This window comes from Acanthisitta chloris, unplaced genomic scaffold (assembly GCF_000695815.1).
Source record: "Acanthisitta chloris isolate BGI_N310 unplaced genomic scaffold, ASM69581v1 scaffold24615, whole genome shotgun sequence".
Taxonomy (NCBI): domain Eukaryota; kingdom Metazoa; phylum Chordata; class Aves; order Passeriformes; family Acanthisittidae; genus Acanthisitta; species Acanthisitta chloris.
The window spans coordinates 76307-90791 of NW_008673643.1; the positions used below are offsets into that span (position 1 = coordinate 76307).

The 14485-nt window shown below is 37.5% G+C and overlaps 1 protein-coding gene across 1 annotated transcript in view; it reads left to right on the forward strand.

Moving 5' to 3' along the window:
- PHIP (pleckstrin homology domain interacting protein) overlaps nt 1-14485 on the forward strand; it is a 105537-nt gene that overhangs the window by 76252 nt on the left and 14800 nt on the right. The window contains exons 21-27 of the mRNA XM_009075035.1: nt 1772-1891; nt 5436-5543; nt 5944-6068; nt 6651-6733; nt 11493-11604; nt 11813-11874; nt 13383-13538. Coding sequence (XP_009073283.1) covers nt 1772-1891; nt 5436-5543; nt 5944-6068; nt 6651-6733; nt 11493-11604; nt 11813-11874; nt 13383-13538 — 766 coding nt within the window. The remainder of the gene's footprint in view (nt 1-1771; nt 1892-5435; nt 5544-5943; nt 6069-6650; nt 6734-11492; nt 11605-11812; nt 11875-13382; nt 13539-14485) is intronic.

Below are 14485 nucleotides of genomic sequence, written 5' to 3' on the forward strand. Positions count from 1 at the left end.
CAGATGTTTGACTTTGAAGTTTCCTGTGGTGGACGTTTGACCTCCTTACTGGGCAGAAAGCTCACAGTCCATTCTAGTAGAAAATTTTTCCTCATTCCTAATCCTGATTCAAAATTAGGGCTTTTCATTGGGGAAAAGTTTTGGCTGTCTTTGTAGCCAGGCACAGAATCTTAAGAATTAAGAAATCAGTAAAGACTGACATTCATCTCTATTTTAGTGCATGGACTTCATGATCTTGAATGGTGCTTACTTTTTTAACCACCCTTCACCAAAAATGAATCTAAAAAATGATACAGCAGTGAAGAAGGGCATGAAAGGAGCACCCAGGAAGATCAGAGGGTACAGAATATTCTTTTGGGCAGACACAAAGACACCGAATCTTAGAAGAAGGAGAGTTTGGAGGAGATATGATAAAAAAGCTTGTATAAAACTATCATGGTTTACAAATGAATAAATGCAGAATAATTTCCTTCCTGATTTTGTTGCAGTGAGCTGTAGCACCCAGTGACACAGATGTGAAGCTCAAAAATGAGCCAAACAAAAGCCCCAAACCCACCTGAGCATGTAATCTGGTTACAAAACTAATTACTAAAGGATTTAGGAGAGTATCAGAAATTATTAGATAAAGTCACTGGGAGTAGTCTTTCCCTGATGATTAACTAAGATCAGGCTTGGCTTTCAGGAGGTCTTAAATTGATGGTTAATGTGTGAAGTTATAGCATGGGAAGATTTTGCATTTAAGGGCTATTTCTTCTTACCTTCCCATAATTCACCAATGAGCTAGGACACTTGGCTCTGATGCAGTGTGTCAGCTTTTTACATGACAGACCTGCTTGAACCTTCAATTCACAAGGTGTTTCTGTGTTAATGACTTATTACAATGCAGAGGTTCTGTTTTGATTTTGGTGTGTGTTTGTTGGGGTTTTTTACCTCTATGTATGCTTTCTCTTGTGATACTCACTGATGCACTCATCAAAGTACTTCCCCTTGTGTGAAATCACATTTGAATTTGTACAATGGAATTACACTTGGAGTATCCCATTTGCAGTCTGGGGACACAGAGTCTTTCATCAGTGGCTGTATGGAGTGGTTTTCTGTGCAACTGCTGAGGCTGCTTCCTGTGCACACACAGGATTCTGTTAGTAATTTCAAAGCAGCTTTGCTTGACTGGCTGTACAAGCCCCTGCTTTATCTGGCCTATTAGGTCCAGACATGCCCTGTGCACCTAGGGCCAGCAACTGCACTGAGCTTCATTGCTTACAAGTGTGTGATGTGGAATTACAATCTGAAAATGCAGTTCCACATCACTTTATAGTAATTATGCCAGTAGGTAATGTGAATGTACCCAATCCAGGTCATTTTCACATGATCTACCTTTGTTTATGTTCATTAATCTCTTCCTGCTTGTTTTGCATGAGGCTCTTTAATTGGCAGCAGCTGTAGAGTTGTAATGTCTTATCGACCAAGGCAAACATGTGAATTTGGGTACAGAGAATGGCATGTTTCAGTTTTATTTTTTTTGAACATGAGATATTTGGACTGGATTGTTAATAAACTCAGTCATTGTTAGAAGAACTCAGCCCCACACACCCCATCAAAAAAAAAAAACCAAAAAGCATCTAAGATTTCTCTTCTCACAGGCAATAATTTCCTTTTTAATATTAACTATACTTAATAAATGCAGTTGATTTTAATAAAATGCTTCTCAAAACACAAGCCTTCCTTAAATGTTAGTTGATTCATATTAATCTTCTGTGTGCTTTCCCTTCAGAGGCTGGCTGTAGGAGTTCTGACAGAAAATGGTTTGACCCTAGAGGAGTGGCTGCCTTCAGCATGGATTACAGACACTGTTCCTCGCCGGTGCCCATTTGTGCCACAGATGGGGGATGAGGTATTGTAGTTTTTTTCTTCTGTAATCTTGCTTTTTTTTAGTCTTTTTTTGCCTTTTTTTTTTTGTTTTCCTCTGTGCATCTTTTCCCCAGAGATTTGTTATCAAAATATTTTGGATTTTCTTAAAAACGTTCTTTGATCTGACTAAAATTTGCTTTCGCTTCCTATGTTTAAAAAATATTCTGCATGTTGTTGCTTTGACTTTCCTTTTTATTATTCCATGCTGTTGCAGTGACATTCCTTCTTGTATGCTATTCAGTGTGTTCATTTCCTTATGACACCTGTACAGAAGCTCTGTGAGATCTAGTGAAAATAGTCCTTAATTATAGAGCTTCTTGTATGCTGAAGAATAGGCAAGAAATGAAATACAAAATTAAGTTTGGAAGACTTACTTCAGTTTGGGACTTGAAATAAAAACCAAGAATTAAACCTTTGGGGTAGATTGTGGTTTAGAGTTTGGTTTGGTTGTTTTACATGGTGGTGTCAATGTGGAGTTTAAGTTCATTTATTTGGAAGAAAAACTGATGTTGTCTTTTACACTTGTGTTTCCGATAGCAGAAAACTTCTGGTGGTCTCTTACAAGAGAAAACCACAAGAGAAGTTCTGTATATATGTATTTTATAGAAACCAGACTAAACACTTTGTAAACATGACCCAGATGTTTCAAAATCCAGTGGCAAAAGGACACCCACCAGTTTGTGCTTTGAAATATGTAGCATGTGAACATTACAGTGAGTTGTATGAATAAGTAGTATCAGATAGAATGCAATCTCGAAAGCCAGACTCGGCGTGTTTCCTAAAACCCCCTCAGGTTCAAATAGGAGGAAATAGCTGCCTTATGCTGTAATGTGCAGTTTGTTGTCTCTTCAGGGAGCTGCGTGTTTTCTGAGGTACTGAACAGAGTTCTTGTCTAGCTCACACCTTCAGAATGCTGTTAGAGAAACACTTGACATGGTGGCAAACTCAGTTAACTTTGGTCCTGAGCTAAAGCTTTTTGTAGGCACCACCTTAGAAACTGAATGAGGAGTAGAGGTTGCATGTGCCAGCACTTTTGTTTTCATTGGATCACTTCACTGATGCAGTTCACAGCACAGCTATGCAAAAATTACATCGGCATTGCTAGTGAGGGAGGGAAGGAGCATTTCAAGTTGACAATTGCAACTGGAGAAAATGCTTACGGATTTATACCCTCCAGCTAGCATGTTTTGGAGACTGTGATATTCAAAAGATTGAGTCCAAGTAAATATATTTGGTGCCTGATACCATCTGGATACCGTGAAGCAGCCAAGGATTTATCTGTACCATACTACTCAGGAGACTTTAACATCATATTGGTTTAGTAAGATAAACTAGTGTGTTTGGTTTGGCACCTGCTGAATAGCATGTGCAGCATGTACTAGGAATATTTAAGTAGGGTGTATCCTTGTGCTGAAAATGCTTTATATTGGTGATGAGGAAGTTTCCTCTCCTGTGCCTAGAAAGTAGGAATAGTTGAACCAATAGAGAGTATGTTTGTAACCAAGCTGCTCTGTCTGAAATTCCCTCTCCAGTACTTGCCTTCCCCAGATTTACTTAAGATGTGAAAAGAAACTGTTCATCTAGAAAGCTACTTTTGAGATTCACAGAAGTAAAAGGTTGGTTAAGTGACTTGTGGTGAGGAAAGGGCTTGTGTGGCCTTCCAACATTTTGGTGGATTGTTGATATGTTTTGTAACATTAGGGAGGAGAGATGTTTCAAAATCGTTCTCTGAAGCTGTACAAACAAGTAAGAAAAAACATTAGTGCTATATTTAGTTACACTCTGTGCGTAAGAACAGCACATAGCATCCCATTTCCCTTTCTGAATACTGCCATTTACAGACCTCTGGCATGTGTCTTGAGGAATGGTGGAAACACCAGAGAGATGGCACTGCAGCTCATCCCTGTCTGAACATTGAAATCCAATGTGTGCTCCTTGGAGTACTCTGCCATTAACACGATAAAGCACAGTTTTGTCTGGGTACTGCAACAAAGATGCAGAAGCAGGAATTCATCAAGGATAAAAATATTATTTCCTGGGAAAAAGCATGCTTTTTTTTCCCCATAGATATCTTCTTAATTTGTTCTCCTGACAGAAGATTCAATGCTTAGTGCCATCTGCAAAATAAAAATGTTTCACTTCTGTAAACAGCGGTCGAATTTATGTGGTGATTTAGCAGCAGCACTAAGTGTAGGAAGAATTGTTTGTAGCCTGTGCACTTTTTTTGTTTTGATTCACTGGAAGGTATGGGAAACAATTGTCACGCTGTTGAAAGTGTAATGTAAATTGGCATTGTTTCAGATCTGTCTCTCGGTAGCCTCTGTTCCTTTTCCTGACAGTTAGATAGATTCTGACAGTGCCTGAGAGATTCTCACAGCTTTCATGCCTTTTGTAACTACTGTATGTTTCGTCCCTGTGAGGATATTGTGAATCTTGAATACTCTGCAAATAAGGGTTGAAAAAAAATGTGGTGCTGAGTCCTTCTCAATTTAAAAAAGTCAGAAACTGCCAGGTGACACTAAGACAGTTCAGTGCCTGTTAATGTAGAATCTTGACAGACAATTCTTTATAATGTCTAATAATAAAACATGAAAAAGCATGTAGAAATATATGTTTATTTGTATAAATGTATTTCAAAACTTACAGAGGGCTTTTCACTCTATTTTTTTTGTTGTGTTGGACCTTTACATTTAAGCTATTGTTCTGTCCTGCTACTCGGTTGAAATCCCATGTTTATGGTGTGGGGCACTTTTAGAAGATCTTTTGTTTGGGGTGCATGTACCAGGAATACAGCCAATCATCAGATCTTTGTTCTAATTGGTTAGAGGAACCTCTGTTTTGCATTTCCACTACATCCCTTGAATATGTTGATGGTTTTCAGCTTATTGCTTCATTACAGTGATGTTTATAACCAAAACATTCATCCCCGTGGTATCATATCCAACAAGATCAAAGTAAAACTGTTAGGCTCTGGATGTGTGAACCACAGAAATTTATACTGGAAGGATTAAAAAAACATTTAGTCGGCACTTGAAATGTCTATTTTTAGTTTGTTCATGTCTCTGTTAAGCTGTTTTTTTCAGTGGCACGGAAGCAAACACCAAAATCTTACCAGAAAAATACTTCTTGTTCAAAAAACATATGATTAGCCAGATAGTGAATTCAGTGATACCTGATTGTTTTATTAGGGCTGTCCTGCAGTGAAGGGTAACAGGTGAATTAGTGGAATTCTTGTTGCTGTCATCCAGTTTTTCTATAGTGCAATGATAAATTGATAGTTTCCTTACCGATTTTTGTTTCGGTCCTACATGTAATTTAGGATATTTTGCTCATAGGGAAAATAGTGTTCTAAGTCTTTCCTGCTATTTATTCAAATGTTTTTTCATTGTCCATCACTTTATTTTTTGAGGAAAAGAGACTGAAAAGAAGTAGATGAAATAGAAAGTGCACATGTTGTATGGCAGTGATGTGGTAGCATTTCAGCTCCTCAAAGTCTTTGTAGGATAACTGTCACATTTCACTTCTAGGTCTACTATTTCCGACAAGGTCATGAAGCATATGTGGTCATGGCCAAGAAGAACAAAATATATAACATTAATCCCAAGAAACAGCCATGGCACAAAATGGAATTACGGGTATGGCTTGTATTTCTTTTTTGTTTGGATCTTAATATTAAAAAGAAATTAGAAACTAAGTGGAACTAAGTTCTTGATACAGATAATTCTGATGTGCTCTTGATATTTTAAGATGGGGGGGAAGTGAACATAATAATCAAATGAAATCAGACCTTAAACTGTATTATTTTTTGTCTCTACTTAGCAGATGACATGGTAACACTTCATCGCAAAATATTTTTCAAACATATTGCATTGTGAAATAATAGCTTGTTTTGGAAGACTAAATTCCAGATCCTTGATTTTGACATGATTTGGCAGAAATGTGGTATATTTAATATACCCATATTTTCGTGTTTCTGAAAGTTATTATAGTTCGTTTAACTTCAGTGGTGGTACTGATGTATTTTTTTTATTCCAGGAGCAAGAGCTGATGAAAATAGTTGGGATTAAGTATGAAGTGGGATTGCCTACTCTCTGCTGTCTTAAACTAGCTTTTCTTGACCCTGATACGGGTAAACTGACTGGAGGATCATTCACCATGAAGTAAGGAAAGCAATATTATATTCAAATTGGGGATTTTCTTGCAGGGTGAGGGTGGGATATGAGGTTGAAAGATAGAAGGTAACTTTTAACATTGACCTTGTGCTTTTGAAGTGCTGAATCATAGAATCAACAGGTCGGAAAAGACCTCAGAGATCATCAAGTCCAACCCTACCATGGTCACTAGACCATGGCACTAAGTGCCACATCCAGTCTCATCTTGAAAACCTCCAGGGATGGTGAATCCACCACCTCCCTGGGCAGCACATTCCAATGCCTGATCACTCTCTGTAAAAAATCTCTTCCGAATATCCAAGCTAAACCTCCCCTGGCAGAGCTCGAGTCTGTGCCCTCTTGTCCTGCTGCTGGTTGCCTGGGAGAAGAGACCAACCCCCACCTGACTCCAACCTCCTGTCAGGGAGTTGTAGAGGGTGATAAGGTCTCCCCTGAGCCTCCTCTGTTGCGAGGAACAGCACAAGAAAATGACATGTACTGAATTCTAAGTGTTAATATTTTTATGTAAGTGCTTTACTTTATGCTTTTGCTGTTTTATCGCTTAATAGTTGTGTGTTCTGTTGTAATCAGGTACCATGATATGCCAGATGTCATAGATTTCCTAGTTTTGAGGCAACAGTTCGATGATGCAAAGCATAGGCGATGGAACATAGGTGAGTTGTGGGGGGAAATTTTGTGCTGTGGTGTTGTTTGTTTGTTGCAGAGAATAAGCTCTGCCCCTATTTAGACAGGGAGTCCTATTTTGTCCTTGATTGAAGCTACAAGCAAACAAAATACTGAAGGTGATCTGTAAAGGAATGTGCAAAGAAAATCTCAGTTGTGTTTGCAGAGAGGAATTAAGAAATACTTCTTTGGAATGTGGTATTTATTGGTAACTAATAATGTCTTGTAGCCTATCTGTGGTTTGTGTCTCTTTTTTTATTGAAGGCCCTCTTACAACTACTAGAATTACTTCTTTTTTTCCCAATTTCTGCTGGAAATATGGAAACATCTCCATAATTCTGTAGATTATACAAGGAGATTGTACTCATCTTTAAATGCTTTTTGAATTCTGTTCTAAAGCCCATGGTTTAACTTCATTGAAGTGTGTATAGCTATAATTCACTGCCATGTGATGTGGGAATGTCTTTGATTAGTTTTATTTGCCTGTGCTTAGTTATTTTGAAGTATTGGATATGAGAAGAATGTCTAGGACTGGTACATTCTCCAGTCAGATCTATTTCCTAGTCATCTTTTGCATATGATAATAAAAACTACCTTCAAGCAATGAAATCTAACAAAGAGGAGAGAAAGCTGCATTATGATGAATGATCCTCTGAAGTTGGGGGTTTTTTTTCCAGGAGGTCAGAAAATGCATAAATTCTTATTCATAAAAAAACCTTAGATTGTCCCTTTTTTTTTTCCAGGAGGTCAGGAAATGCATAAATTCTCATTCATAAAAAAACCTTAGATTGTCCCTGACACTTAAAAGATTAAGCAAGTATTACAGATTCTGCAGAGTTCAGGATCAAATGTGTACCCCTAAGAGAAGTTTATATAGGATACAGTGTTTTCAGAATTATGGGCACCATTAAGTCCTTTCTAATATCTCAGTGTATTTTGTGAAGTCTCATTCTCCCTGAAGTAAAATATTGATAGCCTTCCTTTTCATTTTTCCTTTGAAGTAGGTCTCAGTGTTCCACATATTTTCTGTGAAGTAGCAGTGATTGCTCTGACAACTCAATTCCTGGGATTCTTCCATTCAGGAGCTGTGGTTAGCATGTCACATGTTTTGTTTGTTTGTGGGTTGGGAATTTTTTTGTGATGATGGGTTTTTTTGTTTCTTACATGTCTTTTCTGACAGGAAAGGCAATTTGGTCTCCTGTGCTTTGATATCCTTGCTTAGGATGTGTGCCTTAGCAGTAGATGTATAAATTATATGATGCCATAGGAATCAATTCCATAGCATCTCATACTTTGCACTCTGTTGTCTGAAGAGACAGCTAGTCTTCAGTTCTGTAGGGAATTTAGTAGAGACCTTAGGCCTCTGATCCAATAGGAAGTGGAAACCTTGATTTCTTCTTTACAGATCATTTCAGTTTAAATATCTCTTAAGTGACAAAGTTGGTCAACATCTACTGATACATCACCAGATTTACTTTCTCCTGATGGTTATGGATCTGTGGTCTTGTCCTCCTCTGCTGTGCTATGTGTGTTTTCCCACAAGATCATGGGAACAGCTTAGCCAGCAATCATCTGTCAGCTGTTGTGATAGAAATCCAGCAGTAGAGGAGGGACTTTGAAACATAACCTTTGCTGCTCTTGAGACTACAAGCATAGGTAGCATCTCCTTCCAGGGCTGGCATTTCGAGAAACCTGCAGTGTGGAAAAAAATCAGAGCTGCATGTTGAAATTGGAGGTGCTACTGAAAGTGCCAGAACCTTTTATCAAGCCTTCATTGTAAATATTGTGAGTTCCTGCCCAGTAGTGTTTAATACCAGCTTGTAGCCCTGGCGAGTGCTGTGTTAGAGTCCATTCTTCAGTTCCTCTTTTAGGTGGTAAAAATAGTGGTAAAATTGTCTCCTCTTTTGAAACTGTATGAAATGTTAAAGCAGTGCTAGTAAAGACCTTGCTGTTAAAGCTGTTACAGCACTTCCAGGAGCCTTCCAGAGCCCTACCCTGCTCTCTGTATAGACACTTGGGATGTTTTACCAAGCTTATGCTTGTGTACTTGAAACAAATAATGCGCTGGTGTGTTGCACTGTGGAATACAGTATAAAAATGTTCTCTGAAAGTAGATCCTATTTTCTGCCAGGATAAGGAGAAATGCCTTAGGACTGTGTATGAAACTCCCTGATTGTTTAACCACATGATTCTGAAATCCTCAAGATTTGTCTGACATACTTGAGTCTTTTGAACTTTCAACACAGAGTTTTATCAACCAGCTGTTTTGGTTTTGTGTTTTTTTGTATCATGCAGTTACTGGTTTGTCTTCACAGGATTACTGTTACTATCTTTTCTTATTCCTCTATGATTTCTGGCACTTAGCCTAAAAATCAATGTTTTTATAGCTATTACTTGGGAAGTCACTGGATACTATATTTTCTGACTCTATTTTGTCATTAAATTATCATGGGGTTTTTAAGGCAGTTTTTTTGGTTGTTTTTTTCCACCCAATAACAATCCTTGGTGTTTTGGTGGGGGAGTTTGTTTGGTTTGGGGTTTCTACGTGTTTTTGTTCTTGTTTGGGTTTTGTTTTGTTTAGGGCAGAAATTTGCTTACCTGTTATATTTTTTTATGTTAAATATATATTGATGTATGAACCTTTTCAGAAATAACAAAGTTGGAGAAATTACAGGTGCTTGTTTGTATTCAGATTCTATTTATTGCATATCTTTATCTTATTGTAGTTTAACTACAAGTTTAATAATTTGGCTAAAAGCTATTCCAGTAGTATTCCTGCAGCTTCAGCTGTATGTGTTAGATAGGTGTGCATTCCTGTCTCTCACATAGCAGCCACTGAGTTCAACACCCATTTCATGTTTTCAGCAAGGTGACATTATGGGGTGGTACTCAGTTACAGAATCAGTTGGGTTGGAGGGGACACCAATGACTCATCCAGTCTAACCTCCCTACTCCAGCAGGGTCACCCTAGAGCACATGGCTCAGGATTGTGTCCAGACAGTTCTTGAATACCTCCAGTGAGGGAGAATCCACAGCCTCTCTGGGCTATCTGTTCAGTGCTCAGTGACTGCACAGCAAAGTTCTTCCTTGTATTCAGGTGGAAATTCCTGTGCATTTTTTTTTGCTGTTACCTCTTGTTTTCTTGGTTTCCACCACTGAGAAATCTGGCCCCATCATCTTAGGACTTCCCATTCATGTACTTGAATACATTAATGAAATCCCTTTCAGTCATCTCTTCTGGAGATTGAACAGCCACAATTCCCTCAGCCTTTCCTCATCAGTGAGGTGCTCCAGTTCTGGAAAACTATGCTAAATCCTTCTTCCATAAAGGTATTTTGGACTGCTGTCTGCATAGGTGAGGTAGCACAGAGGACATTGGGAAAACAGTGATTCTAGAGATGGTTGTGTGAGCTTTTACAATCATGTTGTTTTCTGCTTTAGCATTCTGTCCATTGGGATGCTGTGGCTCTTGAGAACTGGGAAGCAGCTGCCAGGGTACACTCCTTTAAGTGGTTTTGATCTGCTCAATGTTCAGCCCAGTGAAGTCACTCACAGTTGTACCTACCCACATTTCTTTGTAAAACGGATCCCTGGGGAATGCTATGTTGCAAGACTGTGGTTTAAGAGCCCCTCAGAATAATTTATTCCTTCAAAATAAAGCATGGATCTTTGTTTACATATCTGATCTTGCATTTCAAATATTTCTGGTATACTTGGTTCTGTTCTGCATGATTAGGACTATTAATAGAAACTTTATAATTGCCCTGGAATTACCTGCAATCCATTAAATCTAAAATTTAACAGAAGTGCAGTGAAGAACGCAGATCACTTTTGAGACTATACTTCCCTCCTATGAATTCAGACAACTACACAACCATTTAGGCAGACTGTGGAAGTATTGCAGTAGAACCAATCCTGCAGCAGTTGAAAAAGTGTGTATCTATCCATATCCCATGAACACAGAAATGTGCAGTTCTTGGCATCTCGGGCTTAGATTACATTTGTTCTTGTATTTAGTAGACTGAATAGTAGGCTAAAAATTGTTCTAAATTTTGTGGTATGTGTTCTAGGAAATGTTAGCATTTGTGATGTTGTGTAAAACATGCATTCTCGTGTGTAATTTTTTTTAATAAAGCTTCTGACCTTTTTCCTCAGCTGGGCGAGTGCTTTGCGGTAGCAAAACCATTGCAAGTCAGATTAAATTACTTCGCTAACCTTTTGAACGAGCATTAATAAATTTTATTCTTTTAGCAGTTGCATTGCCTGCATAGTAAAGGGAAGGAACCTCTTGAGTTATATTTGGGTAGCTGAAAAAGCACTTCAGAAACTAAGGAGGAAGAGCTCAGCAGCACATGAAATATTCTCCGTACAAAAGTGTCATAGTGCTCAGGTTTTTTGATATAGAATGTAGTGTTTCATGCAAGTAGATTTGAGTCTTGCAGTATTGAAATGTCTTAGTATGAAATTAAGAAATAAATTCATATGTAAAAATACATAAATTTGCAAAATGTTATTTTTCTAAAAGACCATCTTAGGTTTCATTTTGGTTAAAAAACAATCTGCAGAAAGAATTTAATGTTGATTTTTATTTTTTTTTAAACTGAGTGTCATCTCATGTTTGTCCGTTGATACTTTAAGTGTTCAAAAGGATTTCTGTATTCAAGATCAAACCAGAGATATCTAAAAACTGCTTTTCTTGGGAGAGTAAGGTGCTTTGTATTGATGAAGTTATTTTGTGTTCTTACCTAGGTGATCGTTTCAGGTCAGTGATAGATGATGCTTGGTGGTTTGGAACAATTGAAAGCCAGGAACCTCTTCAGCCTGATTATCCTGATAGCTTGTTTCAGTGCTACAATGTCTGGTTAGCAAATTTATCTTCAATCTTCTACTTTAATTAGTTACTTCTTTGAAGTACTGAGAAACTTGCTCTCATTAAATTCAGTCATGCATCTCACTGTACCCCTTTATTATAATGTTGTGTGGTGTATAAATAAGTTACGTTGCAAACATTAAATAATTACATTGCTGAAGCAATATTAGTAGATAATTTAAGTGTGGTTATTTTTAAGCTGGGACAATGGTGATACTGAGAAGATGAGCCCTTGGGACATGGAGCTGATACCAAGTAATGGTATGGTACCTTAATAATATAATTTGCTTCACAAGTGTATTTAAAGAAGAAAATAAATGTTATGTGGTTTTATATAGACAATCCTGTTTCTCTTGGGGAGTGGGAGGAAGGCCCACAAACCAGTTGTGTTTAAAGGATCTCTCTAAATCCCTTATTAAACTAAAAGTGGATCAAGATAAAAGAACTGGAAAAAAACCATACAGCCATAAAAGGACAAAGTAAATGTATGTTGAAAATAGAAATGCTACAGAAATTATAATAGGTGATGTACAGTTAAAGTTAACTTTGTGTACAGTCAGGGAGAATTGAAGATCAACTTGTGCCCCAGGTCAGCTTGAGGAAACTGTCAGTGTGGCTGAAGATAGTTTGGTAGCAGTAAGATTTGCTCCCTGTCTGGCCCAGCACATGTGGCAGGTAGACATGCTGCAGAGTGGAGAGCATAGCATGAGCATTGTTCAGGGACAAGGACACATAGTTTGTTTGGTTTTTTGAAGACTTCATAGAAATCTGGCTGAAAACCAAAGTCGAATCAGCATTTTTTCCTTATCTTTTCTAAGAAATGTGGCAATATTGTCACTCATAAGTAACCATAAATAATCCTTAATTATTTTAAATTGTAAGTGTGTTCATTTCAACTTTTCTTTTTGGTTCAGCCCTTCTTTTAATGGGTGCCTCTTTGTCATAAGTAATTTACAAGCATTAGAGTGATAACGTGACTAAATTAAAATAGACAGTTAACCCTTGTTCAGCTTTCTAGTAGAGGCTAATTCCTGTTGTCTTAAGGAAGGAGAAACCATTTTCGGATAAAGGATAGATACTGATTAAGATAACCAAACCTGAACTTGAATTTTTTTTCTATATCCACAAAAACTGACTTTTGTTACACCTTCTTTAAAAAGGAAAATACTTGTTAAAGGAACACTTTGCATCATACTTCAAAAATCTGCTGTTACATTATAAATTGTCAAAGCTGGTAGGTCCTCAAGGATGCTTGGGTGATTTCACTATTAATTTGCTTGCTCAGGAGCTCTGGTTTTAGCTTTTGAACTCACAAAACTGTGAATCACTACCAGAGAATGTTTTAGTGTCAGTGTCAAAGCTGTTACCTTACACCTCGTCTGAGAATTGTCTGCCATTCTTTACCAAAATAGCTTATTACCAAGAATACTGAACTTAAAACACAACTCCAAGAACAAAGCACAAGCTTTAACTGTGATAAAGGAGTGTCCTAGTTGGTTCTAAAATAAATTCTACCATTAGCTATTCAGGAGATGAATCTTGTTTCATGGAAGTTTTGTACACCAAAGTGCATTGTAAGGATTTAAAGTTAACACACAACAATATACAGAAAGGATACTTGATGCATCAGAATAGCTTTGAGCAAGTCAAGAACTATGCATTTGTTTTGGTTAGTCAAAATGATTCTATGATATCTTTGATTTACAGATATATGTGTTAAACAAGATACAAAGATTTATGTTTTATTCAGTTTTCATGTTACATTCTAGCTGTGTTTCCAGAAGAACTGGGAACTAGTGTTCCTTTAACAGATGATGAGCGTAGAACACTGCTCTACAAACCTCTGGATGGAGAGTGGGGATCCAGGACACGGGATGAGGAGTGTGACAGAATTATTGCAGGGATAAACCAGCTTATGACTCTGGGTAAGTTCTGACTGATACGGGAAATGGTTTTGGTTTATATTTTTCAGGCTATGCTCATGTGCACTTCTGAAATTACCAAAATGTGTGTGATAAAGTACACCTTTAACCTCTTGATTAACTGGATCAAAACTTTCTCATTGCATGTTTTTTAAGTTTTCATATAGCGAGTGCATATAAAACCTAAATTTTCTCCCATTTCCAAAGGTAAATGTTGTTTTTTGGTAAATGTGACACATGCTTGGGGTTTGGGTTTTACATGTTACAAGCAGGTACTTGATTTTTCAAGTTTAGTTACCAGAGTCTCTTGTTGGGGTTAAAAATGGGAACTTTATGATTAAGAGAATATTACAAACAGATGGGAGAAAGAAATCTTAGAGAATGGATACCTGTGTGTAGATTTTCCATGTAGTAGCCTTTGCCAATTCCTGATTTCTTCCCCACATTTCCTTAGTTATGGAAAATGTTAAGGAAAAAGTAGTTGGTTAACTAAGGAAAGCCACTTGCTCTTTGGCTGTGGAGCAATTACTCTTCTCAGGCAGCTCCTGAAAAGTACTTGTTAAAACATTTGACACATTGCTGTAACATTTACCTGTTCATAGTTGGGTGTCTTGGATGGAGATGTATCAGTGACATACAGGCTGAACCACAACTCTTCTCCTGTCTTTGTGATGAGCAAATGGGATTAAGTTAGCTGTCATAGGTTTGGGGCTAACAGTGGTCGTAAATTAAATATTTTAGCTGTCACAGATAATTCTTAACTGATTTTTGACGTACTTCATGCAGGGTAAGACAAAACTTAACTCCTGAAACAGCTCTGATACCTGCATGTCCACATGACTTCTTTGTTGGCATACTGCATAAAAAACCTCCCTTTGCTTCCAAGGGAAAGTAATTACCCATACAGTGTAGTAAAACAAATTGCAGATTTACATTTAAAAAAACTGTAG